Source organism: Saprolegnia parasitica (genome assembly GCF_000151545.1).
Source record: "Saprolegnia parasitica CBS 223.65 unplaced genomic scaffold supercont2.1, whole genome shotgun sequence".
Lineage (NCBI taxonomy): Eukaryota > Oomycota > Saprolegniomycetes > Saprolegniales > Saprolegniaceae > Saprolegnia > Saprolegnia parasitica.
Window position 1 is genome coordinate 1405460 of NW_012156395.1, and position 25311 is coordinate 1430770.

At 58.8% G+C, this 25311-nt stretch overlaps 13 protein-coding genes across 13 annotated transcripts; 6 read left to right on the forward strand and 7 right to left on the reverse strand.

Annotated features, from left to right (window-relative positions):
• Positions 1–23: 23 nt before the first annotated feature.
• On the reverse strand, positions 24–1554 carry SPRG_18871 (hypothetical protein; the record flags this gene model as incomplete). Its single annotated transcript, XM_012338696.1, has 6 exons — positions 24–579; positions 631–728; positions 777–933; positions 981–1066; positions 1110–1489; positions 1536–1554. 6 exons carry the CDS (start codon positions 1552–1554, stop codon positions 24–26), a joined length of 1296 nt encoding a protein of 431 aa, XP_012194086.1.
• Positions 1555–3675: 2121 nt separating this feature from the next.
• SPRG_22054 (hypothetical protein) lies at positions 3676–4335 on the forward strand (the record flags this gene model as incomplete). The annotated part of the gene is made up of 2 exons (XM_012338743.1): positions 3676–3919; positions 3968–4335. The coding sequence occupies 2 exons, from the start codon at positions 3676–3678 to the stop codon at positions 4333–4335; spliced, it is 612 nt and encodes a 203-aa protein (XP_012194133.1).
• A 79-nt stretch (positions 4336–4414) lies between these two features.
• On the reverse strand, positions 4415–5504 carry SPRG_00502 (hypothetical protein; the record flags this gene model as incomplete). The annotated part of the gene is made up of 3 exons (XM_012338596.1): positions 4415–4606; positions 4657–5148; positions 5193–5504. 3 exons carry the CDS (start codon positions 5502–5504, stop codon positions 4415–4417), a joined length of 996 nt encoding a protein of 331 aa, XP_012193986.1.
• A 218-nt stretch (positions 5505–5722) lies between these two features.
• On the forward strand, positions 5723–6807 carry SPRG_22055 (hypothetical protein; the record flags this gene model as incomplete). The annotated part of the gene is made up of 4 exons (XM_012338744.1): positions 5723–5942; positions 5993–6347; positions 6422–6542; positions 6592–6807. The coding sequence occupies 4 exons, from the start codon at positions 5723–5725 to the stop codon at positions 6805–6807; spliced, it is 912 nt and encodes a 303-aa protein (XP_012194134.1).
• Positions 6808–7001: 194 nt separating this feature from the next.
• On the reverse strand, positions 7002–8130 carry SPRG_18873 (hypothetical protein; the record flags this gene model as incomplete). The annotated part of the gene is made up of 2 exons (XM_012338697.1): positions 7002–7462; positions 7509–8130. The coding sequence occupies 2 exons, from the start codon at positions 8128–8130 to the stop codon at positions 7002–7004; spliced, it is 1083 nt and encodes a 360-aa protein (XP_012194087.1).
• A 557-nt stretch (positions 8131–8687) lies between these two features.
• On the forward strand, positions 8688–11513 carry SPRG_18874 (AGC/PKA protein kinase; the record flags this gene model as incomplete). Its single annotated transcript, XM_012338698.1, has 11 exons — positions 8688–9099; positions 9146–9288; positions 9332–9414; positions 9461–9531; positions 9580–9641; positions 9691–9884; positions 9931–10183; positions 10229–10497; positions 10539–10865; positions 10912–11089; positions 11142–11513. 11 exons carry the CDS (start codon positions 8688–8690, stop codon positions 11511–11513), a joined length of 2364 nt encoding a protein of 787 aa, XP_012194088.1.
• Positions 11514–12029: 516 nt separating this feature from the next.
• SPRG_00503 (hypothetical protein) lies at positions 12030–14998 on the forward strand. Its single transcript, XM_012338597.1, has 4 exons — positions 12030–12559; positions 12607–12954; positions 12996–13292; positions 13349–14998. Exons 1-4 carry the CDS (start codon positions 12050–12052, stop codon positions 14936–14938), a joined length of 2745 nt encoding a protein of 914 aa, XP_012193987.1. The 5' UTR covers positions 12030–12049; the 3' UTR covers positions 14939–14998.
• Positions 14999–15155: 157 nt separating this feature from the next.
• On the reverse strand, positions 15156–15582 carry SPRG_18875 (hypothetical protein; the record flags this gene model as incomplete). Its single annotated transcript, XM_012338699.1, has 2 exons — positions 15156–15226; positions 15270–15582. The coding sequence occupies 2 exons, from the start codon at positions 15580–15582 to the stop codon at positions 15156–15158; spliced, it is 384 nt and encodes a 127-aa protein (XP_012194089.1).
• Positions 15583–16666: 1084 nt separating this feature from the next.
• SPRG_18876 (hypothetical protein) lies at positions 16667–17888 on the forward strand (the record flags this gene model as incomplete). Its single annotated transcript, XM_012338700.1, has 2 exons — positions 16667–17814; positions 17879–17888. The coding sequence occupies 2 exons, from the start codon at positions 16667–16669 to the stop codon at positions 17886–17888; spliced, it is 1158 nt and encodes a 385-aa protein (XP_012194090.1).
• A 58-nt stretch (positions 17889–17946) lies between these two features.
• Positions 17947–18863, reverse strand: SPRG_18877 (hypothetical protein; the record flags this gene model as incomplete). The annotated part of the gene is made up of 5 exons (XM_012338701.1): positions 17947–18014; positions 18062–18150; positions 18208–18239; positions 18289–18469; positions 18514–18863. 5 exons carry the CDS (start codon positions 18861–18863, stop codon positions 17947–17949), a joined length of 720 nt encoding a protein of 239 aa, XP_012194091.1.
• An 835-nt stretch (positions 18864–19698) lies between these two features.
• SPRG_18878 (hypothetical protein) lies at positions 19699–20235 on the reverse strand (the record flags this gene model as incomplete). The annotated part of the gene is made up of 1 exon (XM_012338702.1): positions 19699–20235. One exon carries the CDS (start codon positions 20233–20235, stop codon positions 19699–19701), a length of 537 nt encoding a protein of 178 aa, XP_012194092.1.
• Positions 20236–21405: 1170 nt separating this feature from the next.
• Positions 21406–21719, reverse strand: SPRG_18879 (hypothetical protein; the record flags this gene model as incomplete). The annotated part of the gene is made up of 2 exons (XM_012338703.1): positions 21406–21467; positions 21527–21719. 2 exons carry the CDS (start codon positions 21717–21719, stop codon positions 21406–21408), a joined length of 255 nt encoding a protein of 84 aa, XP_012194093.1.
• A 757-nt stretch (positions 21720–22476) lies between these two features.
• Positions 22477–24909, forward strand: SPRG_18880 (hypothetical protein; the record flags this gene model as incomplete). Its single annotated transcript, XM_012338704.1, has 7 exons — positions 22477–23501; positions 23548–23638; positions 23686–23889; positions 23940–24038; positions 24088–24405; positions 24458–24822; positions 24870–24909. The coding sequence occupies 7 exons, from the start codon at positions 22477–22479 to the stop codon at positions 24907–24909; spliced, it is 2142 nt and encodes a 713-aa protein (XP_012194094.1).
• Between the last annotated feature and the right edge of the window lie 402 nt (positions 24910–25311).

Below are 25311 nucleotides of genomic sequence, written 5' to 3' on the forward strand. Positions count from 1 at the left end.
TTTTTAATAAAATGATATCTTATTTAACGCCGAGCAGCATGCGGGCGCAGGTCGTCGAGCTCGGGCAAAACGTTGTCGAGCGAGACGCCGTCACTGCCCGTCGAGTATCGCCGCTCGGTACCTGCGGGCGGGCCGTGCTCCGAGTCTGCGTCCGAGTGGCGACGCGGCCGTGGCCGTACCCGGCGGGCATGCAGCTTGAGCACGAGGTCCACGAGCTCGGCCTTCTCGACAACCGTACTCAGAAGGGTATTGTCAATGCCGCCGTCGTTGAGCATTTGCTTGAGCTCCTTCACGCTCAAACTCGCAATGTCGTCGGCGCAAAGATCGGGCTCGAGCAGCTCGAGCGGCGACGTGATGTCGTCCGCCTCGTCCATGGGCGGCAGTGGCAGCTGGCCGCACATGACACGGCAAAAGTTGATGGCCTCGTGGTAAAACGCCGCGGGTCGCACTGAGTTGTGGCCACCGAGAAACGTGAAGCGCTGCTTGGGGCCCTTGTGCGCTTGGAAGAGCAAGTCGACGTGCTTGGGCGCAACGAGCTCGTCCTGCTCGCCGATCGCGAAAAAGGCCGGCGCCTTGCACCTACCGCAATATGTATAAGATTGAGCGACGCACACCAAGCAGAGGTAGTACTTGTCCATGGACGCGATCGGGTTGAGCTTGAACATGTCAAACTTGGCGCGACGCCTAATGTCTCGCCGCAGCACGCGCATCACCAAGGTGACGGCAATCTACTTGGTAGGTATGACGTCGAGGAACGAATGCGAGTGTCGCAGAACCTTGGGCACATTGAGTTTGCCTTCATCGACGAGGTCGAGAGCGAGCTGCTTCAAGCTGGAGAAAGGACTGTCGAGCACGAGCGCCGTGATGTTGGTGTCGCTTTGGCTGCAGAGAAGTGCAGCAACTGCGCCCATGCTGCGGCCCCAGAGAATGACGCTAGATCAGCATACGTAGTACACTCGATGCCTCGCTAAAGGACGTACTTGGAGACTTCGCCAGATTCACGGAGATGTGCGAGGACGACGTCAATGTCCCGCTTCTCATGGTATCCGAGCGAGACGTACTTGCCCTAGACAGAGGTGAGGACGCAACGACCGAGCGCGACGACGTACCTCTGACATGCCAGAGCCACTAAAGTCGAGTGCAAAGACGGTGAAGCCCGCGGCGAGGCCGTGGAAGAGGATTTCCATGCAGCCGAGGCGGCACGAGCTGTTGCCGTGCAGCACGACGATGCACGGCGCCGGCTTCTTCTCGCTAGTCGGCGGCACCTTGCGCTTCCACCAGCTGCACTCGATAGCAAGGCCCTTTTCATTCCGAAGTGTAAGATCCTGGCGCGCTACGACGAGGTTGTGGGCCAGGAGGCACGTCGTCGGCCCGAGGTCGTCCATCGTGTACGTGGACCGTTGCGGCCGTATGACCGTGCGCACGAGACTATCGTACGCGAACTTGACCGTACCCCAGATGCCAGGCGGCGGCTGCGACGGCTCATCCTCTACGCGCGCCTGAGGCCATGTCCAGGCGGCGTCGCCCACGTGTACCTGCTCGGTCGTCCTGCATCCCGTGTCGGTTTGTACGGTTAATGACCACGTCAAACAGCGGTTTTACGCAGCGTATCCGGATGTACTCGGCGGCATAGAACCAAATGACGTTGGTCACGTTGAAGCCGTGCGTTTTATCCTCCTTGAGCTCTTGGAGGGTTAAACCCTGCCGCGGCGCCGGTGGCCTTCCCAGAGTACGTCACGTTAATCTTACTGTCAACACATTCCTTCCTCGCATAAAGACGGGTCAAGTCGAAGGCAATAGCGACGAGGGTCAGACCATTTTGGTAGTCAGCGCTCACCAAGCGGCCATTCTGACTACCGGTATGAAGTAGACGCTTGCCACGTACTATTTACAGTACCCTGCATGCGCTCACGCTCTACCGTTAAGTGGCAGGCGATAGGCCAGTACCGGTATTGTGAAAGGCGAGGTACTGGCGATTGCAGCAAGAGATACTCCAGCACGAGTGAGGTTCCTTGGCGCTATATTGCCGCCTTCTATTGAATGCGCGATCATCGTATGAGCTAAGGTCGTGTCGTGGGGTCGTAACTCGACCCATTGATGCACCTGTACCTCGGGATTGGTTTGGTTCCGCTTCACAACGGGCATCGATGCCCAAGAACGTCGTTGCTCATGCGCAGCAGCTTTGCTGCCAAACGAGTGCGCTGGACCCTCAGAGCCATCTCTATCCTGGTCTATCCTGGTCCTGCGTTCAGCACCCATGGTTGCATAGCCAAGTGCAGCCGTCGGGCGAGATCGGGCACCGTTGAAAGCTTGCGACCTCCAAATGCAAGGCAAGCGGCTGAGGAAAGTTCAGAAGCTTGCACTTCCCAAGGCACTCACGTAGGAGGATCGCAACTCCGTTCGCACGGGACGGACTGCGCTAAGCGTAGGTAATAGCCATAAGTCTTCCGCACTCCAGAGCTGCAATGCAGCATGACGCAACGCTGCAGCCGGCTCGTGGCAGATCGCTGCCGTAGCGTTGGACCATGTCGCGCCTCTCGTGCTTATATACTACGCATATATTAAGGACTACGCGTCTACTAGTAATGGCAAGGAATGCTCTGCATTTGAGGCCGATGCACACAAAGCGCTTCTCAAAGATGGCACTTGTATTGCCTGCTTGGCTGTGGTGGCGCCACGATAGCCATGATGGAGGGACCAGTTCCGCCTGGGATTACTTACAGGCGACGAGTTGAGACACTTCTGATAGGGATGCCGTCGACAGAGAGACTCCCTCAGATCAACGGACGTGGGCTATTTTGCTGTCGCCACATGTCGCAGGCGTAGAAAATCCAAGATCGCAGGCGCCTTTCGCGAAGGCGTGACGCTTCGGTGTCGGCCGTGTCCTTGGCGCCACGGCGATTGACCTCTGATTGACACTATAGATGTAGGATGCACTGGCTTCCGATAGCTTCTACCCGACCGTTCGTGCCCACGTCGTCTCTGCGTGCAACGAACGGTACACCTTTCTTTCCCAGCCAACTCTGGGGTAGAGATAGTTGGTGGCGGTGGAGCAGGTTGTGGGTGAGCGCCGCCCTGTACGCGTCGCAATGGACCATCCAGCTACAATTGTCCTGATGCACGTATGTAGTTGGTTTGAGGCAAGCAGCGCGCGCAGCTTGTGAGCCAAATATAGCTGCAAATGCAAATTTCTGCATGATTATGGCTTGATAGCGGCGCTGTCACCATGTCGGCGCCAGCTGGACAGCGTCACGCTTCTCGCAAGCCGCCGCTTCCTGCACTCTCATTGCATCGAGCGTCATCAAGCGTTCAGCGATGACCCCACGAAGAGACGTGGGCAAGGCTGGTCGCCGTGGCGCTGTCGTCGGTGGTGGTGCCGACGGATCTTGGTGGCGCGACAGAATCTGTCTGTAGCGTCGCGTCGGTTGTGTTAAGGGAGTGACCTTCAACAATACATGGCTGGTGATATATTATTATGCCAATGCTGCAAATCACATACAATAACGCCGTTATTTTAAAACGACTTGAAAAAATGGAATCCAATAAAATCTGCGACCCGAGAATTATCGCTGGGGCTGCTACCGAATTATTATTAATAATTGCCCCGGAGCTGCCCAGGTCCAGCACAACAGCAGCAGCACAGCGCAGGACTACCTGGACGCCGACGACGACGAGATGGGCCAGACGTGGAGTACCCAGAAGGACGACTACTACGTGGGCAGCACGTCGCCGTACACGATGAACAGCTTCAGCACGGGCGCCTTGAGCCACGACCGCAAGACCGACGTCATCTACGACTCGGACGACCACGGCGAAGAGACGCTCGTCATCGGAGCCCGCGCCAGCCTCCCTCTGCTCGATATCAAAGGCAAGAAGCAGAAGCAAAGCGATCTTCTTAAGCGCATGGGCCTCGTCGTACGTACAAGCGGCAGCCGCCTCACTCGATCCGCCTCGGTCGTAATAACAGATGTGGTGCGCCTCGATGGCGCCAAGCTCGTGCCCCGCAACAAGACGTACGGGTCGACACCGGCCAACTGGCCGCCATCAAGCGTGAAAGGGCCCGCGGAAGCCAGCGGCGCGCTTCGCATCGGCGACTCTATCTATTCGATCAACGGTGTCAAAGTCGTCAACAAGACGCGCAGCCAAGTGATACGGCTTATCGCGGAAGCATCGACGCACCCGCTGGTGCTCACCTTCCGCCACGGCGATGCGATGGCTCAAGTGCAATGGGACCAAGAGCTGTGCCTGGATCCGCCCGAGGGCGAGTACAAGGAGCCAGAGAACGAGTGGGGTCCCGCCCAACCACCCAAGGTTGGCGGCTCCGTCTCGATCTAACAACAAGGTGACGTGTGGATAGTTTTAGTAGATTATGATTGTGGATTTATAACAACAGACTTATCATTAGTTATAATGCCTACCGCGCCTCGAGCTGGAGCGCCTGCTTGATGTAGTCGAACGACCCAAACGTGATGCCGACCATGGGGATGACCTTGAGCAGCTCGGGCGCAAGACCTCGGTAAAAGCCTTGCACACCTTGCTCTGCGTACAGCGCACGCGTGATTTCCATGGCGGACAAGGCCTTCCCACCTCCGTGGATGCCAGAGATCTGCATGCGCCGGCGAATCACGTCAACGGGAACGTGATACTCGACGACACGATGCCCGAGACGCCGCCGCAGAGAAGGGTGTCGATAACGCCGAGCGACGTGTTCACGGACGCGTTCTCGCGGCTGCGGTATGCGAGCGCCATCTCTTTGAGGGCCTCGAACATGGTAAAGTTCACGGCCATGTTGGGCACGGTCACGAGCAGCGTCGTCGAGAGGCCACGGTAGAGCCCACGCGTGCCCTCTTCGGCGCGAATGCGATGGAACGCATGCGAGATACCGCGGTACCGAATGTCCTTGTCGAGCTGCGTGATGAGGCGCGTGCGAATGAGGTCGATGGGGTAGCAGACGCTTGTGGACGTCGCGGCCGCGATCGCGCCAGAGAGGAAGCTGATCGACATTTGCCCCGATTGCGACGACGCCTCGCCGAATGACCCCTTCATGAGCTCGTACGTGAAAAAGTTGACGGCCGAGTATGGAAACCGGTGCACCACACTCGCGCCATTGCCTTTCCAAAGTGACACGACGCCCTCGTTGCGGACGACCTATGATGCCGCATGAGCAGGATTGTCGAGATCGAGTCCTGTACCTTCATGAAGGCCTGCGGCAACGAGTCCGAGAACTTGCCCTTGTGCGTCGCAGAGACCATACTGTGGACTTGGAAGAGGATGGTGAGGCGGCTCAACGGCGCCGTGCATGTCTTCCCGACGCTGCCTGCGACGCCGCCGGCAAAGAGCACAGTCGCCTGCTTGGCAATCTCATCCAGCAAGCGGCGCTGGTGGTCGACGTCGACGGTCTCAGTGCACACGTCGCCGGCGTCGCCGAAGCTCACGGCGCCGGTCGTGTGACGGCGAAGGAGCTGGGGCGTCACCGCGTCGCCCGTTGGCGGAGGACCGGTCATGGGCCTGACGACGAAGATTCGCTCGGCTTGGCAAGTCCCACCACTCGATAGTCGCACTAGTGCTTTTCCGCACCCATTTCACGAATATGGTGCGTATTCTGGAATGGGTGCGCGAACGATGCCATCCGGATAGACAAGAGCGACACACAATTGACACGGGATGCCAAAAATGTAAAGATACGAGCTCAGTGACAAAGACCCGGACGCGCAGCAGCAGCATGGACGCCCGGCCGACGACGCCGAGAGGCCCCGAGTGGCGCTACTTTGGCGAGCCCATGGTACCTATATCGCCAGCCTTCCAGTCGCTGGCGAAGCGGCCGAAGACGATCCCTCTCGTCCCCTGCGCCTTTTGCGGGCTGCACGTGCCAGCGCGGTCCAACTCGCTGCGCCGCCACTTGCGGGAATGCGGCGCTTGCAGCGACGACGCGCGCCTCTGTTGTACGCTACTCTTTTTCTCTCGTCCGTTTCTTTCAACACATACTGCGTAGGTATCAAGCAGCCGCCATCGTCCGTTGTCATCTCGGCCCCGCCCATGCCCGACGCGCCCCACGAACGATCGCTCAAGGCCACGCAGCGCCGCCTCAAGAACCGACTCGCGTGTCGCGAGAACCGAAAGAAGAAGAAGGAGCTGCGAGAAAACCTCAAGGGCGAGGTCGCCGCGCTCTGCGCCAACAACGCAACGCTCCATGGCGAGATCAACGCGCTCTTGGGCTTTGAGGAGCCCATTCTGCTGCCAGCGCTCGATTTATCGCCCGCAAGTCCCAACACTGGCTCGTCGACGGCCGCTAGCGAGCTCTACTGGAAAGCAGCCCTCTTTTTGCCCGTTACAAGCCTGGAGGCGCCGTACCGCGCCACGACACGCCCGAAGGCAGCTTCTACAGCGCACAGACATGCACCGTGTCAGGCGATCCCGGCAGCTTGAGCGCCCAGCTGACCATACCAGGCCCACTCGAGGCGATCTGGGACATGAAGTCGCTGCTCATCAACGACATTGCAGTCGCCGAGCCCGAGCTGCCGACGGAGCTCCCAACTGGCGACGTACGTGGCATCGTCGTTATTGCGCGAGGCGTGACGACTGCTCTCGTAGATGCAACTCGTGCTCCTCGAGCGTGGTCAGATTCGACATGTCCGCTTGCTTCACCGCCTCTTCAACGCGGCCACCGTTGCCCGTATCGAGGCCGCGGGCGGGGCAGCCGACGCGGTCGGTGAGTTTACGTGGCGCATCGTCTGCTCGTGCGACGCAGTCCGCGCGCGCTCGATGCAAATCTCACTGCTGCGGTATCGTACACTAAGTGTGCACTAAGACTTGAGCAGAAAAATAAAAAGCCGACCACATTCAAGTCGTCTTTGGTTGCAAAAGCAGATGAACTATCATTTTGCATGCAATACCGAGTGCTCGAGCTGGCTCCAGCACCTGCTGCGTCCCAGCTAGCGGACGACGTGGGTAGGAAGGTGTTTATGATGTTTCTAATATGGTTTATCGCTCGCAAGCGCAGACTAGAGTACTCGTTGGCGATGCGTCGACGTGGGCGATCGTGGCCGTGTGAAGGGACGACCTTGCGGCGACATGAGCACAGTGTGTACGCGACTACTTGCGCGCGAAGCGGCTTGTGAGCGACTGCATGATGCCGCCTTCCCAGCCTTCTCGGCCTTCTTGAGCGCGTCTTTGATCGACTTGCGGTCCAGCGATTGGTGAAAGCTCTTGAGGTCTTGCTTGAGCGTCGCGATTGTCGACTCTTTGACGTCGTCAAACATTTTTTCAAGCGGGCACCCGAGACACTGCATGACGTTCTTGCGCGCCGCGTTCGTGCACGAGATCTCGTACGGGGCCGATGGCATGACAAAGTTGCGGAAGATACTCCACGCCTTGTTCTTGATCGCCTCCATGTTCTTCGTCTTGGCGAGTTCCTCAAAGATGATGATGGCACGTACGCACTTGAGGTTCTCGGCGTTGAACTCTACATGTGAAATATGATCATCTCGGACTCGTGAAGATTAACGTACTCTTCTGCAGGTATGCGTGCATTTCGGGGAAGAGGTACATGTCGGCGAGGATTTCGTCGATCGTAAACTCAGCCGTGTCGATGGTCGCGACTTTGACGAGCACGTCCGTGGGCGGCACGAGCACGTACTCTTCAAACGACTCGGGCGATTCCGAGAGGCGCGTAATGAGCTCCGAGAACTGGATCGACTTGATGAAGCGGTTGAGCGTATCCTTCTGGAGCGTCTTCATCGCGTCTTGGATCGCAACGTCGAAGAGTTTGCCTTTGAACTTTGTGATCTTGTCCATGCGCTCGATCGTGATTTGCCGGTCCTCGCTCGGAAGACTCACTTCGTTGGGCGAGTTGCGCGAGAGAAAGTCTTTCCAGATCGTCGCCGCCATCGCGCCGCATTTCTTGACGTCTTCCTCGTCGTCAAAGTTGAGCAGCTCGCACCGGTCCTTGTACTTGTCGACGGCCATGACAAAGTTCAGGTTCTCGGCGCAGAGGTTCTTTTGGCAAAAGTCGAGGAGGTACCCGACCGCGATCGGGTTGGTCGTCACGTCATCGATCGAAATGTCGCGCTTCGTCAAGAGCGCGTCGTTGTTGATGCACTTCTTGCCCCGGGCAGAGTTGAGTGCCGCCATCTCCGAGGCCGATTCCAAAGTGCGTCGCGGTCGGTTTTGTCGGCAGTATTTTTACGCGCCGCCCGAAATAGAGCCAATCAACGCGCTGCGTTGAGGTCTCGCGTCCGTTCAACGCCAAGATGGCGCCACGTATACGTCGATTTCAAGCCCCAACATGGGTACAACGAGGCAGGCAAGACGAGCCCACGGCCAACGCCATCGAGGTACTAGAGTACGAGACGAGCGTAGGCCCGAAAAACGCGTTGGATGCGAGCTCCAACCGCTGCGACGACCATGACCGGATGATAACCCTTCAACGCCCTTGAACATTTATTTAAACACTCAAATTCAGCTCCAATTCGACGCGGGATATCATTGTGGAGTCCGTGATGCTTTGTTTGCCGCTACGAATTGAGAGCCAGCAACTAATACTTGTATACCCAAATTGCGAGGTTGCCAATACCTCACGATGTGGCTGACTAATGCCAGTCCCTTCGCGCCATATTTTGGCGCACACGCCGTTTCGAACTCGGGTCGTTTCACTAGTGTCCTTTCAGCCAACTTCGCGGGAAACCCTCATGGGCTGCACCATGTGCACGATGGTTAGCTCGGTGGCCGAGCCGCCAGCGGTGACTTCCGAGCGCAGCACCAAGACCGTTGTCACTGGCTTCACCGAGGGCATTGTCGAGATGATGCTGCGCGAGCGTCGCCATGGCATTTCGGACGACAGTATCGCAGAGATCGACGGGGAAGACTTCCGCGATGGCGACGACGACGACGACGAGGAAGACGACGATTTTGCCATTCTTCTCGTCGAGGACGACATGGCACTCGTCCTCGATGTGCTTCGGTCCAATGTGCTCTTCTCGTGCCTCGAGACCGCGCAGCTCGAGGCGCTCGCCAACTCGATGCAAACCGTCGGCTTTGGCGTCGGGGACGTTGTCTACAGCCAGAACGACGTTGGCGACGCATTCTACATCATCAAGCAAGGTACAACTGGGCATCGAATAGGTTGTCATCAACATGTCATGCCTAGGCAAGTTTGATGTGCTACGAGACAACGAACACATCCGCACGCTTCTGAGCGGCCAGAGCTTTGGTGAGCTCGGGCTCTTGTACAAGTGTTCTCGCACAGAGACGATCCATGCGCGCGACTACGGCACTGTGTTTTGTCTTCGCGTACGTCTCGTCTTGTCGCGAGCAGCACTGAGGTGCAGCCTAGGCCCGGACGTTTCGCGCGATTGTGGCACAACACGCTCTCGGGACGCTGGCAACGTCCAAGGAAGCGCTGACCAAAGTGCCTCTGTGCGTTGCGGTATTGGCACGCGACTAAACACTGACATCGCCGTAGGCTACAAAGCCTCACGGAGCAGCAGTTTGAGACAGTGGCCGACGCCGTGCACACGTTGCACTTTCGCCAAGGTGCGCGGGAACGTGTTCTGTAGCAAGCCGATTCTATGACCTATGCAGGGGATGTCATCGTGCGCAAGGGCGAGCCAGGAAACATCTTGTACATGATCCAAGCCGGCACGGTACAGAAATCCCAAGTGAAACCACTGGATGGAACGCAATGTGACGTAGGTTGTGTGCACCGACATTGGGGCTGGTGCGCTCGACGATGTCGAGCTCCACGAGGGCAACTATTTCGGGGAGCGCGCCCTCATCACCGACGAGCCTCGCGCTGCGACCGTGCTGGCCAAGACTGACGTGACTCTCATGGCGCTGAGCCGCGAGGTCTTTACGCAAGTGCTCGGGCCGCTCCAAGACCTCATCACGTATGCACCACGCTGCCTCGTCCGTCCAAAATGCCACGCTTTGTAGCTACAACCTCAAGATGCGCGCTGTGCAGAGCGTGCCGCTGCTCAAGGAGTTTTCGGACGCGGAGAAAGGCGAGCTCGTGGAGAAATCCCCGGTCCGGGCGTTTGCGAGTGGCGATATCATTTTGCGTCAAGGCGACGGCAGCGACGAGTTTTACATTCTCGTGAGCGGCAGCGTCGACGTGACGCAAGCGATCGAGAAGAAGCCGCCGGTGCACGTAGCGTCGCTGTCGACGGGCGACTACTTTGGCGAGACGGCAAGCCTTTGCCGCATCCGTGCATGGTGTGAACCTTGGCAATAGGCGGTGCTTCAAGACGAGCCTGCGCCGCGCAACGCCACGATCACGTGCACTTGTGCTGTCGAGTGTCTCGTGCTCAGTCGAGATCTCTTCCACTCGGTGCTCGCGCCCGTCCGGCCACGCTTGAGCCAGCAGCTCGACGTGCGCAAACAAACGAGCCTCGACCGCATTTTCGCCGCGAGCATAACCAAGAAATCGCTCAAGCGCGCCAAAGTTCTCGGTATCGGGTCCTTTGGGCTCGTGTACATTGCTCAACACGAGCCATCGGGCCGGTACACCCCTTCCCTCGTGCAGGTTGTCATGGAACAGGCAGGTTTGTCGCGGTCAAGGAAATGTACAAGGCACGACTGGAGAAGGCGCGGCAGATGGCCCACGTGACGTCCGAGAAGCAGCTTCTGAGCTCGCTCACGCACCCTTTCATCCTCAAGTACTACACGGCGCTCAACGAGTCGAAAAAAGTGTACATCGTTACCGAGGCGCTTCTCGGCGGCGAACTCTTCCAGCGCATTGTCAACCCCGCGGGCGTCCCGACGCCGCTGCCGATGGCCAACGCCCGCTTCTATGCCGCCTGCGTTGTCCGCGCGCTCAAGTACCTCCACAGCCGTGGCGTCGCCTACCGCGACCTCAAGCCCGAAAACATGTATGGCGTTTGCTACATGGTGACAGTGACTGACGCACGCAATTAGCTTGCTCGACGGACTCGGCTACGCCAAGCTCGTGGACTTTGGCTTTGCCAAGAAATTACTCCAGAAGACGTACACGCTATGTGGCACGCCCGAATACCTCGCGCCCGAGATCGTCACCGGTGTCGGTCACGGTATGCCCGTCGACAACTGGGCGCTAGGCATCCTCATCTACGAAATGGTACGCCGTCGATTCGGATCTAGAGGCGCCCCAACCCACGGTCATCAAATAGGTTGTCGGCGATTCGCCGTTCGCCGACAGCCGCGACGATCACCTCGCAATCTGCCGCGCGATCCTGTCGGGCCATATTACCTTCAAGCCCGACGCGGATCCGGACTGGAAGAGCCTCGTGGAAGCGCTGCTCGTGCGCGACCCGACCAAGCGACTGAGCTGCTTTGCACGAGGCAGCACGGTCGAGCAGCACGCATGGCTCCAAGGCGTCGAGTGGGACAAGCTCCTCGCGCAGCAGGTGGAGGCGCCGTGGAAGCCCGAGATCCGCTCCGACGACGACGCCCACTGCTTCTCCGAGGTCAACGAGGACGAGCTCGACGCGCTCAAGGAGTGGGACCACGTCTGGCCGGAGAAAAACTGGAGCGAGTTTTAAAATGGTTTGTCCGTGGTAGCAGCATCTAGAAACACGCAACTTGAACCGCTGCTGAAATATTCCCGCCATTCGCACCGCCTATCGTTGACCTCTTCCATGTACATGTACTCAAGTGTTGCAGTCACTGTGCTGCGTTCATTGGCCCCGCTTGCTCATTGCATGCATGCATGCATTGATTTTGCTGCTACACGCAAGGACGGCTAGAAGACCTCAGGATGCTGGGTGTCGTAAAGGCTGCCGAGATTGCCGACCAAGCGTGCCGACGCCGGAGATCTTTTTCACTACTACACGTGGCGACGTCGTGGTGGTACGTTGGGTACGTTGCATGCTTCAAAGGGACAAGGATTTTCAATTGTGTTGCACGGATTGCAGTGGCGTGCATTTAGTCAAAGCTTCCGTTCGCCGCTAGGTGTGGCCAATCAAAGGTCGCGAAATTCTGGATTTTGGCCAATAAGATGGCGATGCATGTTACATACGGTTGCGTGAGCGTGAATAAAACTTCGGGGCCGGCAATATTTCTGTCTTGGTCGGCCGCCATGCAGAACCCGTACCGCGAAGCGAACTCGCTCTCGCCGAGGAAGCACAAGACCAAGTCGGGCACGCGCTGGAAGGACGCCAACGCGGCGCAGCGCAGGGGCATGTCCGACTCGGATGACGAGGAAGATGATGAGTACCGGGCGACGCGCCTCGATCATGGCGCGATCAACGGCCAGCCGACGATGGGCCCAACGACGGGCGACTACGCCACCGACGCGCCGCTGAACTTGAACGTGTCTCGCTTTGTGCCCAAGAGCGCTCGGTCGCGCCTCCTGCAGCTCTTCATGTTTCTCGCCTTCGTTGGCTGCTTTGTCTGCGCCGTGACGCTCGAGTACGTCAACCTGAGCCCTGGCATTATGTGGGGCTCGGGCCTCTCGTTCTTCTCTGTGATCGCGGTCTTGGTATCGTACGCAAGCGAGCCGCTGAGCCGGCAGCACCCCAACCCGCTCGTCTTTTGGCGCACCATCGCAGACGGGATGTTCGTCATTCGCCTCCTCACGGAGCAATTCGTACGCCGTCGCTTCCTCTTTCATCAATCTCATGTGCGTCCCTCTAGTCGCGCTGCGCCCACTACGAGTGCAAGCCGCTCTGCACGACGTTCAACTGCGGCTGCGCGACGACGGACCTCGCGCCCGGCCTCTTTGCCCAAATCGGCGCCGACAGCTGCACGTTCTTTGCGGGGTTTTTCCAGTTTTCGCTGCTCGCGTCCGAGTGCTGGTTCCTCTGCATGACACTCAACCTCTTCCTCTCGCTCACCAACCCTTTCACGGACTTCAAGCGCAACACGAAGCTCTTCCACGTCTTCTCATGGGGCTTTGCGCTCCTCTCGTCCGTCGTGCTCATGGCCGTGCCCGACCTCGGCGGCTACTCGGACTTTGACACGTGCTGGACCAACGCCCTCCACGTACTCGATACTCGAAATGAAATGACTCACGGGCGCCTTAGAACTTTCCGCGCATCGAGGCGCCCTTCAACGCGACGTGCGCCAACCAAAGCCGCGACTTTGTGCTCAAGTCCAAGTTTGGCTCGGTCCAGGCCAACTACCTGAGCTGGATCTTCTTTTACGTGTGGATCTTTGGCTTCATCGTCGTCGGCCTCGCCGTTTGGTTCTGGGCGTGGCGCCGCCTCTCAGAGGGCATGCCCGAGACGTACGCCGTGCGCGTCCAGAGCATCAACCGCGCGCGCTTCCTCGTCTTTGCCGTCTCGGTCTACTGGACCGTCGTCTTTATCGTCTACTTTCTCGTACGACAATATCTTCCATCCTTTGGACGTCGCGTCATACAAATCAATGTCGCTAGTACCTTGGCCAGAAGGAAGACAAGACGAAGCGCACGATGAAGGAGATGGTCAACTTTCTCATGGCGTCCAAGGGCTACCTCGATCTTGTCATCTGGTTCCACCTCAACGATTTTCGCATTCCCAAGGTCGCGGCCCTCTGCCGCCGCGGCGAGAAGGAGGTCGACGTGGATTTAAACCCGCAGGTCAACGCTGCTCTGCGCCGCGAAGTGCTCTTCTACACGACGTCGGGCATCATCAAGGCCGTCGAGGAAGCGCGACACCTCCCAGAGGATGTGCACATCCAGCACTTGGCACTGCTGCCGCAGATGGACGGGCCTGTCGCCGTCGCGTCGGCGTACACAAAGACGTTCCACGACTACGAGCCGCACGCGTTCCGGCGCATCCGCGAGCGATTTGGCGTCGACAACTTGCGGTACCTCAAGTCGCTCTCGTCGACGGCCAAGGAGCGGCTCAGCGAAGGGGCGTCCGGTGCGTTTATGTTTTTCAGCGGCGACAGCTCGCTCATCGTCAAGAGCACGTCGCCGGAGGAGTGCCACTTTTTGCGGTCGATCGCCGACGAGTACGCCGACTACCTCTGCGAGAACCCGACGTCGCTCCTCACGCGCTTCTACGGCTGCCACTGCCTCGAGCTGTACGGGCAAAAGTTCTCGTTTGTCGTCATGGCCAACCTCTTTGACACCAAGCAGACGATCCACAGCCGGTACGACATCAAAGGCTCGTGGGTCAACCGGAAGGGCGAGCTCCCGAAGCGCGGCAAGAAGGTGACGTGCCGCCACTGCAACCGCAAGTACGTGTACCAGAGCCACGCGTACGAAGACTTCAACTGCACCTTCCGCCTCGGCGGCCACGAGCCCAACATTGTCTTGAAGGACGCGGACCTGACGCAGAAGCTCAAGCTCGACAAACCGGTGGCGCTGACCTTGTACCGGCAGCTCGAGGCCGACAGCGACCGGCTCTGCCGCTTTGGCATCATGGACTACTCGCTCCTCATGGGCGTCCACGACGTCGAGTTCACAGTCGATGCCGAGATGTCCGAGCTCGACCACGCGAGTGAGAACGACCAGTCGACGTACGTCAAGAACACGTTCCAGCCCATGATGCACCAAATGTCGGCCGAGGCGCGAAGCAACCTCGAGGCGGAGCGCAAGCCGCTCCCGCGCTCTGGCATGCGCATGGCCAACACGGTCGTCGGGCCCGCGTACTACCACCTCGGCGTCATTGACATTCTCCAGACGTGGACCTTCCAGAAGCGCATGGAGCGCTTCCTCAAGATCAACTTGCGCCGCGTCGACGGCGATGGGCTCTCGGCCATCGAGCCCGAGCGCTACAAGAAGCGATTCCAGCTCAAGATGGCCGACATGCTCGGCGTCAAGGAGCTCCTCCTGCACCACGCCAAAGACAATGACTTTGTCGGGCAGAGCTCGCACATGGACCTCGAGTCGTCGGCCGACGAGATGACAGTGCCCATGTCGATGCGGTCAATTCCGTCAAGCATGCTCAAGACGGGCGGGTCCCTCCCGTACGGTATGCGGTCCAGCTCCAACCTCTCGGACCAGGACGAGTACGCGGCCGGGCACATCCACTTGTAGTAGCAGCTCTGTCCATCTATATAAGACCCGCCTGTTTATAAGAGATTGCATGAAGCACGAGTGGCGTTCGTAGCTCCATGGATACGAAGTGCATTGCGCTGCCAAGATACATGCCAAGGACAGGACGTGATGATGTAGAGGTGATGCCAGGCCGTCGTAGCGCGATCAAATTGCATACATGAAGTCATGATCCTTACGGAGGTTACCGCAACGACGCTTAGAAGATCGCGAGCTTGACTTCCATCGCATCGTGGACGCGGAAGTGCACCTCGGGGTTCTCCTGGGGCTCTACGGAGCTCATGAGGATACGTAGGCAGGAAGGTCGTCGTACCGTTGAGGATGTCGGCAAAGTCGAGGGTGTCATCGTTACCCATGAGCGTGTCGAGGCCGACGCGCGAGCTCGGGAGGCCGGGCAGGCGCACGTGCTGCTCGAGCATGATCTTCTCAGTGCGCAAGCGCATGGCCGCGGCCTTGCCGTAGATCTGCTCGACCGAGTTCATCTTAGCCTCGAAGCCGTGCACGCGCCGGTGCATCTCGAGGCGCTGGACCTCATGCACGGGGCGGGCGTCCTGGTCGGCGCGCTGCCAGCCGACGCGGAGGACGTCGGGGCCGGCGCGGAGCAGAGGAAGCGAGGTCACGTCCATCGTGGGTCTTGAAGAAATCTGCGGTTCCAAATGACCTGCGAAAAATTGCCCTCAGCCAAAGTATATAGTTGTGGAGGTTTAGTCGCTGGGTGAAACGCATTGTCCCAACCGGATAAATGATCACAGATAAATTGCGCACCTCGTTTTGTCCCAATTCACACGATCTTCCGGATAACATTGGGAGATTGGGATCAACCTCTGGCTCGGATCCCGACCAAGACCCACACGCGGGAATACTCCATGAAGGTCTCCGAGAATGGACTGACGCGTTCTCTCATCGAGAAAGGCAAGTAGCAGATCCCTTATATGTTAGTCACCGTACAAATTTGTAGGTCAAACGAGTGTCTTCAATTCACAACAAAACACCGTCTCTATTGGCGTACAGCAACGTGTGTGGTCGGGTCACGAGAAAAAATGCGAAGGCTGCCAAGCTTTCGTACACACTTGTACGGACTTATCTCGGTCGAACAACCCAAAGCGTGAGCGTATTCTTCTTAATGAGCATCTCGCTCTCTACAAGCCGCGTCGAAGGGTGGCCCGATAGCGTTGCGTCGACCGCTAGTGTTGCTTTTCACACTAGCATCCTAGTTGGCAACTTGCCGAATGACGTGGCCAAACCCAAGCCCGCCGCGAGTGCGCATGTGCAGCTCACGTGAAACGGTGGATCGCTGATCGATGCGCGGGAAAAAAACAAACAACTACTTGGATCGCAGATCGCTCCGTGGTCTTACGCTGGGTCCTACGCATGTGTCCTTATAATCGTACTCGGCGGCTGCATGGACGCACAGGAAGCGCTGCCGACGTCGGGAAGCCTGTCACACTGCTCCCGTGATGAGCCATCTACCGAGCGCACCCAAGCACGACACGGTGACCGCTGGCACTATGTCATTGTGACCGTCGGGGATCCGAAAAATCATGTTGCGTGTGCATTCAACCAAGTACCCTTGATTCAACCAACTGAGCATGAGCGTCGTCGCGACTGAGCGAGGTTGACAGTAAACCAAACCGCTCTGCAAAATCCGGAAGATCGCCAACATACCGGTACTGAAAAGATACCCGTCGCTCGTATCCGGATGGGACGGCGATGGAGTATTTTGCTCGCATGATGCGGTCGCCGGGCAACGTCCTCGTGGACCGCGGCCTCTTCCGCCTCATTGCGTCCTTCCAAGATGGCCACTTCCTTGACGTCATTGCGCTCTTCAAGGCCTGGGCGGCGATGCCACTGCCCACGAAGATCGCCTCCATGCGCGACTTCCTCCTCGAAGCGATGACCGAGCCGCTGCTCGTGCTCCATGGCGCCATCGCGCAGAACGACGCGCGACTTGTCGACCTCGTCCTTCGGTGCACGCACGTCAAGAGCGCCAACGCAATGGACTATGCAGGCAAGACAGGGGCGCTCAGCGTCGTCCGATACCTCCACACGTCGGGCCACGCTCCATCGCGGCGGGCCATGGACTATGCGGCCCAGAATGGCCACGTCGAGATCGTAGTGTTCCTTCACGAGCACCGGCGCGAAGGCTGCACGCGAGACGCGATGGACTTTGCAGCGCAGAACGGGCACCTCGCTGTCGTCGAGTACCTGGCTGCGACCGTCAACGTCGGGGGCACGGTCAAGGCGATGGACTGGGCGGCCCGCAACGGCCACTTGAACGTACTTCAGTACCTCCACGAGCATCGCTCCGAAGGGTGCTCTGCGTATGCGATGGACAGCGCTGCGAAGAACGGCCACGTCCATGTCCTCCGCTACCTCCACTCGATTGATGCGCCAGCATCACACTTGGCCCTCGACGCCGCGGCGGCCAACGGGCACATGGAGGCCGTGCAGTTCTTGCACACGCACCGAAACGAAGGGTGCACAGTGCGGGCCATGGATGGCGCTGCGCGCTTTGGCCTCCTCGATATGGTCGTCTTCCTCCACACCCATCGCACCGAGGGCTGCTCCACCGAAGCCGTCGACGCGGCAGCGGCCAACGGCCATGAAGATGTTGTCCGGTTTCTTCTCACCCACCGCCACGAAGGCGCGTCACCATTCGCGCTGCATGCAGCCGCCGTCAGTGGCTACGTCAACATCCTCGACTGCTTGTACGCATATGCACCGACCATGGTATGCACGAGCCGCGCACTGCTGCACGTCGTGCAAGTCGGACAGCTCGCAGCGCTGCGCTGGCTCCTCGTCCATCAACGCGACGCGCTGGATGCGATCTCAGACGACCTCATGGAACGCGCCATCACGTACGACCGGCGAGAGATCGTCGAGGCGCTCTGGGCCTCGCGGCTGTATACACATGTACGCGAGAGCTGGGTAGCGCTCGCGATCGAGAAACATCGACCAGAGATTGCAAGTTACTTGACGCGGCGGCGGCTCTAGTGGGGCCACGTCTGCCAAATGCCGAGGACGCCTTCTGCAAACCCGAGGAACTGGACGAGCACCTCTGCAAGGATGGTCAGTAATCTCGCTTGCATTTCAACCATTGTATACCTGGGATGATCCCGCGCTCCGAGGACCAGTGAATGCAGTTGGGCAAGAAAAGCACGTTGCGCCACTGGTTGATGATCAGATACTGGCGCCTGCGCAGAAGAGACGCATGAGACATTGAGGTCGTTCCAAAGGGCGCAAGAACATACGTCGATTGAATCGTCGCCAGCTCAGTCGCGCGCTAAAAGCAACATACGTAAGCATACCGCTCATACGACGCATACGCCTACCTCGGCGACCGCGTCCGGGTCCGCCTCGTCGATGATCTTGGCCTCGAGCATCTTCTCTCGCTTGGCCAGCTTGTTGAGCCGGAGGTGGTTGGCGTACATGTCGAGGACGACGTAGACCGTCCAGGCCATGCACGACTGCCGCATCGCACGCATCGCATCGACATTGAACCATTTCGGCGCGCTACGTCACGTGCCTTTAGCCCGAGCCCTTGCATGGAGGCGTACACAAAGCCGACGAACGAGACGTGCTCGAGCGGGTAGTAGAGCAGCATCGAGTACACCTGGAGCTTGACGAGCTGGCGCACGCGCGGGTCGTCGTCCGCGTACGTCCATGAGTCGTTTTGGAGCGCTTCGATGCACTCGAAGATGCCGGTGAAGCGCGTGACATAGCGGGCGTAGCTGATTTGGGATGCGACGGCGCCGAGCCCCACCGAGTGGCGCGTCGGCTTGGCCGCGTAGAACTCGATGACGCGGGCGAGCGTCGCGCAGCCAAAGCCGATGGACTTGGAGACCTTGTCGGCCTTGGACGTTGCGCTCGTGTACTTGACGACCGTCTTGACGAGGTCGTCGGCCATGCTGCTTGCTCCTTGCGAAAATGGATGTTCAGTCAACAGCCCTCCAGAATCTAGATCTCGAAATATGACCAATCACAGCGCCGGATGGCGCATCCGCGGGACGATCGCCACGACGCGGTCGACGCAGCAGCGACCGTCGCCATCGCGCGGGCCAATCAGGACGCACGGCACGTGCATACGAGATGCGATTTCGACTAACTACTTAGCCTCCTCTGTCCACCACGTTTAGTTGACATTCGACTACTAGTACATGTTAGTCGATCGCGCTAGACTCGGAGATTTCGCCCCGACGATTCGACGACCCCTTGGGTAAAGCCCCTGAGCTCAGCACGACAATCATACGTCGCAGAGCAAAGCGAACGAGGAGCACGAGCGAATGAGCTCGAGCGACAACCGAGCATCGAGTGCAGTGTGCTCACGCGGCGTGGAATGCTGCTAACACCCGACAGCGCGAGGAGATAAGCCACAGTCGAGACCTGCACGAAATGCAAGATGCGTCGCCTCTAGCCTTCCTCCTCTAGCCACGGCGTCCATTGTGGCACCGGTATGCCAACCCTGATCAGGTCGTTGACCAGAAGCGCGCCGGCGACTAGTATCTGGCTCGATACCACAGTGTGTTGTCGCCATCGTGTCGGTGCCAGAAGCCCATGCGTTAGCTTTGCCGCGGTCGCGTGTTTAGCAAGTCTACTGGTCACAGCCATGGTCCTGCCGTGGCTCTCGTCGTCCAAGCATGTATCGGTGGCCATGTACACTGTACGAGCGCGCGCAAAGCGGGTGGATGGACGACCTAGTTCTATTATATATAAACGTATGACAAGGACAACGACGGCGCGGGCTATGCGGTCATCGTTCGTCGCTTGAACGCTTTGATAATCGGAGAGAGCATCTTGATGCGTGACCGCGACCGTGGCCGCGTCGCGTCCGGCTCTGGCCCCATCTTCAAGAACATGCGCAAGAGCGAGCGCTCATCCGTGTGCTCCATGCGCTCGTATGACTCGAAGAACGTGACGTCGTCTTTCCAGTTCATGCGCCGCCAGAGGTGGACCGAATTGGCCCACTCCTTCATGAGGTCGTGTGTCGGCGCGCTGAGCTCGAGCGTCCGCGTCTCGCCGAGCTTGATACGGCGGCCTTCGATGCGCGTGACTTCGGTCGATGCAACGGTGAAGCGATGCGGCAGCTGCGTGGGCACGTCGCACTCGGCCTTGACCTTGGTGATGCGGCCAGGCAGCGCGAGGCTGCCGAGCAAGATGCCGCCCTTGTCCGAGTAGAAGCTCAGGACGCCCTCTTGGAAGACGACGAAGACGATGATGGGCTTGCCCATGCTCGAGCGCATCGAGACGTCCTTGAGTATGAGGAAGCCGTCGCGGTACATGGCGGCGACGCGCAGGAAATTGGGATCTGTTTCATCGCTTGTCCCAACGCCAGCGCAATTCAATTCGCTTTTTTTTGACCGGCCAACGTACGCAGCGTATATTTTTATAAATGCGACACCGTTTGCATACAAATACCTTATTGTATTTGGCAACGTGAAATAAAATACAATCCCCCAACAGTTGAATTGCCACTGCTGGACGAAAGCGCGTTCGATCACTTGACGGGAGCGTCGCAATTGGCCGCAAGCTTTTCAACACTGTAAAAGCGTTGCAAGTCGCGGGCCCGCGGCCCTCCTCACGGCATAGGATGGAGCCAGCGTTTCTTTTTATTTAATTCTATCGCCCGACCATGTATTTTTTTGAACGCGCGCAATTCAGCAGCACCGCCATCTTGATTTGGATCGCGGTCGATCCAAGATGATGGCGCAACCGCTTCCACCTGTAGCTACCCGCAAGAGGACGACTTTTGGTATCCGAAGCAAGCGTACTATGGAAGCAGCAGAACGAGAGGAGGAAGAAGCAAGAAGCAAGCGACATGGCAGGAGGAAGAACCGGCTGCGTTTCCAGTCGCGTTCGATATCGAAGCTGTCAACATGGCCCGTTGCCAAAGCGCTACGAGTATCAAGGTGGACGTTGCATGCGTGCAGATTGCAAGGATCTGAGCGACAGCGTCACAATTGAATGGGATCATATTGCCAGTGCAAAGAACATCTTCACGGTCCACCGCTCTCTCCATCCCCGGACGTAATATGCTTGTCGCGCCCGGCGTGACCAGGACGAAATGAGGGTCATGTGGACGCTGGGGATGCGAGGAAGCGGCACAGTTGATGGCAGCGTCATTGCAATTACATGTGCCAGACGACCCGGCGCATATTCGACGGACATGTTCATCTCTACTTGCGCCCGCAACCATGGCCGCCGCAACCGCACATCGCTACGTACGTATCGGCTAGACTGCAATCCAAGGCGCACATCATGTAGCAGACTCGTTCCCTTTAACCACGGCCAGACAGGCCCACACGGGTAGCGCATAGCGGTACACAGACATGGTCGTACTTCGATATTGACTCTTGTTAGACTCGAGGCCGCGGCTGCACACGTTGGCAATGTCGCCCTCTACAGTAGCCATTGTGTCGACGCGTCAGCACGCGGGCGACGGGACCCCACGCTTAGTGGTGGTGGTTGTCGCCGTGGGCGGCCTGGGCAGCCTCCCGCGCCGCCTTCTTGTGGCCTATAGCGTTCAAACCATGTATGAGCTAAACGGATACTATGATAGTTGCATAGACGTACGGTGGCGGCCGAGGTACTGCATGGTCATGCCCGAGCCCGCAATGATGAGCATGATGTGGACGATGGGCGCGAACGAGTTGGTGTGGACGTGGCGCACGCCGTAGTTGTGGGCGAAGCGGTGGAAGAAGCTCGCCGGGCCCGCGGGGACGGGCGACGTGTGGCGGACCGCGAGGCTCTTCTTGGCGCGGGTCATCCACTCCACGGAGTGGGCGCGGGACGCTTGGTATTCGGCGGAGCTCATGTTCGTTTGCTAAGGTCAACTGACGGTCCCAAAAGCCCTAATTTTTCCTCGAAATCCCACCATACTTTGTTCGAATATACGGCTGCCGCCGTCCGCCCCGCGCCGTGATTGGCCAATCCTGCTGGCCACTCGTTTCGGCCCGCCCGTGCACAAAACCCGCCCGCGCTGCCACTTGGCCTTTCGCGCCGACCCATCGACGTCGATGACGATGCGAGGAGCCGTCAACCTGGTGCAGGACGAGGCAGGAGGCTGTAAGACACCTGACGACTCGCCCAGCCATCTAGATTGCCATATATCGCAATGCAGGTCGAACGTACAACCACCGAACGCGTGAATTGAGCCCGTCGTAGTTTGGAGGTCGACGATTTAATCCACGCGAAAATGGTGGCAAAGACGTCGTGGTCGAGTTGGCGCCAGGCATCAAAATCATGGTTGAGCTCGTGGAAGTCGATTGCGATGGAGGGTGCTGTGCATTGGAGACATCATTCGCGCAAGGTAGCATCCGTCGTCAGTAGTACTCCAGTAGTACTCCATCGATCGAAGCTCTCGGCAGCGCGATCGGACGATGCTCTAGCAGCTTTACGTCCATATTAATAAGACCTCGATGCGCATTATCGCTTGTTTGCCCTTTCTGCAGCCAATTGCAATGCGGGACAAAACGCGTTTCAGAGTCGGAAGCGAAACCGACGAAGCCGTCGCCGTCGCCGACATGGCCTCCGAGTTCTTCATCGTGCGCTCCGAGTACGGTGTGAAGGACACCCAGCGCTACAAGCCCAAGCCCAAGGCTCTGCCGCCTACAGACTATGACGACGTTCGTGACGACCGGACGCTCTCGACGCAGTACACGCCGACCCATCTCAACCGGATCGGGTCCACGCCGGCGCTGCCGCTGCAGAGTGCGCCGGGTACACATGCCTTTAGCTCGTCCAAGAAGCGCCTCTTTCCATCGTCGTCGCCAAAGCTGACGCCGCTGACGCCGCCGCAAACGAGCAGCGAGAAGGCGGGCAGTGCGTTGGACAAGCACGTGCAGAGCCTGCAAGCGACGATCCTGAACCTCGAGAAGGAGCTCTCGGACGCCCACCGGACGCTTCAGAAAGAACGCAAGCACAAGAATCAGCTCTTAGCCGAGAACACGACGCTGCGCGAACACGTCGACGCGCTCACGCAGCGCGTGGCCGACGAGCGCGAAATCACGACCCACCAGAAGAAGGCGTTTGCCAAGCTCTCGCAGAAGTACGTGAGCGTTAACGAGTCGTTCCATAAGCTCGCGTCGGCGCCAAGCAATGAGACCATCAAGACAGTGCTGGCGACGCTCGCGCGGGAGAATCAGGACCACGAACGGCGGGTGCGCGTCCTCGAGGCGCAGCACGCGGACGACAAGAAGAGCCTCGCGAACGCGGAGAAGCGCGTGAAGCTCTTGAAGGCCGAGCTCGAAGCCATCGAACACATGCAAATGACGCAGCAGGCGCCGTCGACCGACCTCTTGGACGCCAAGTCGAGCATCCATGCGACGGACCTCAGCGACGTGGGCAACCTCGCGCCGGACGACACGTCGCGGTCGGTGGCGGCCATGATCGAGCATTACATTGACCCGAATCTGATGCGGATCTTGCACAAGGTGGACTCGCAGTTTAGCATTTCCAACGCCATCAACCTCTCGACGACCATGAAGCGATGGCTCCATGCGTGCCAGAGCATCCATGTATCCCTGGACATTGGCGTCGTCCTCGAAGAGTATCCGTCGACGCTTCGTCTTCCTCTTTACTTCAACGACCCGTAGGCTTCTCAAGAAGGTCGTCTCGGTGCTGCAGTGTGAGCATGCGGCCCTCTTCCAGCTCGACGGAAAGAAACTCATGTGCCGCTGCACGAACGTAAGCGCTGTCCACTCGTGGCTCGCCTCACGTGCGACGCGTCGTAGTTTGGCGTCACCAACTTTGAAATTCCAGCCGACAAGGGCATTGTGAGCTACGTGCTCTCGTCCAAAACGCCGTGCAATCTCGCGAGCGCCTACGACGATCCTCGCTTCTACAGTCCCCAAGACAACGTGACGGGTATTACGACCCGCGATATTGTGTGCGTTCCGATTCTCGACGGCCGACACGACGTGCTCGCCGTGCTTCGGGTCTCTCGCAGTTGAAACATTGATAGAAAGATAGATATTTATGGAGATAGGCGTGCAATACGACCCACTACAAGGGCTTTTCGCCCAACGACGAGATTGTGCTCTCGCTCTTCGCCGTCCAAGCAGGCATTCTCCTCGCGCAATTCCAGGTGATCGCCACCGAGATGCAATGTCATTGACACCATGACGTGGAGACAGATGAACGACAAGCTGCAAGCGTCCCAGGCGAAGCTCCTCCGACTGCACGAGATGCCACGACCGCTCGTGTCCGAGAGCGTCCCTTCGCTCGCCAGCGTGAGCCTGATCCGGTTCGTCCTCGCCACCGAGCGCAAGTTCCACGACATTCTCGGCGCGACCAAGTTCAAGATGTTCGTACTGGACGACGGCCCCGAGAGCAGCAGCAACGGTGTCAGCGCCACGGCCATGATGTGGTGCGTGGGCACGACGCTCGACCCGAGCTGCGACACCAAGCACTTTCGCCAGTACTACAAGCTCTCGTCCGGTCTCTGCGGCGTCGTACGCTCATGCATACCTGTTTTCGGTACCACCCCATTCGTGCTGGAAGTAGGCGATGGCCCATCCTCGGGGGCTCACGGTGCCGACGCCGTTCGCGCACCCAAAGTACAACGGCGCGGTCGACTTGAACAACCTCGCCCACGGACTGTACGTCGTGCCCATCACGTCGTACTGGGGCAAGCTCCTCGGCGTCCTCCAAGTCGCTCGGTCGGCGACATTGGCCCAAGGCCCCAAGCGGGAAGTCGCGCAGCAGCAAAGTGCGGACGACGACGTGCGTCTCCATCTGCTGTGCATCTTTGCCCAGACCGTTCGTTGCGCTCTTCGCCTTGTGGCCGCGACGCTCACATCTCGGTCTAGATTGCGGGCATTTTACACCAGATCATGGCCCATGAGCTCTACGACGCGTGCTCTGCCGAGGTATGCGCGGGAAATGGAGAGAGACAAGGGTGGTAGCGTGTGTGTAGATCAAGACGGCGCGCTGGGGTGCGCTCGAGACGACGCTGAACGAGTCGTTGCCGCCGCCCGAGTCCCAAAAAGCGAGCACAGAACTAACGACCGACGAAGCGAGACGCATGCGGGAGTTTGTCGAGAAGGCAGGACTCCCTTTCCACGAAGCCACACCAACGCGGCGGCGGCCATCCGCGACCAAGACGCCAGAAAAGCAAACGATAGCACCTAAGGAGGAAGGACCCGTCGGAGTAGGAGAGGCCAACGAGTCACGAGCTCCGGCGTCGACTGAGGAGCGGCCGACAACGGCAGTCGTCAAGAAGTCCAACACCGACAACCGACGTCGATCCAGCGTCAGTGCGTCGACAGCGTTGTCGTCCATGCCAGTGATAGTCGAAGGCCGACGACAATCCATGTCCGAGCCCACTGGCACTGCGACGGCCCACGAGTTTTCACCGC

What these genes read in the sequence shown, in the direction of transcription:
- SPRG_00503 (XM_012338597.1), top strand. Translation starts at nt 12,050, where the DNA reads ATGCAGAACCCGTACCGCGAAGCGAACTCGCTCTCGCCGAGGAAGCAC. An exon ending in GCTGGACCAACGCCCTCCAC is followed by an intron (nt 12,955 to 12,995) that starts GTACTCGATACT and finishes CGGGCGCCTTAG; the next exon opens with AACTTTCCGCGCATCGAGGC. An exon ending in TCTTTATCGTCTACTTTCTC is followed by an intron (nt 13,293 to 13,348) that starts GTACGACAATAT and finishes CAATGTCGCTAG; the next exon opens with TACCTTGGCCAGAAGGAAGA.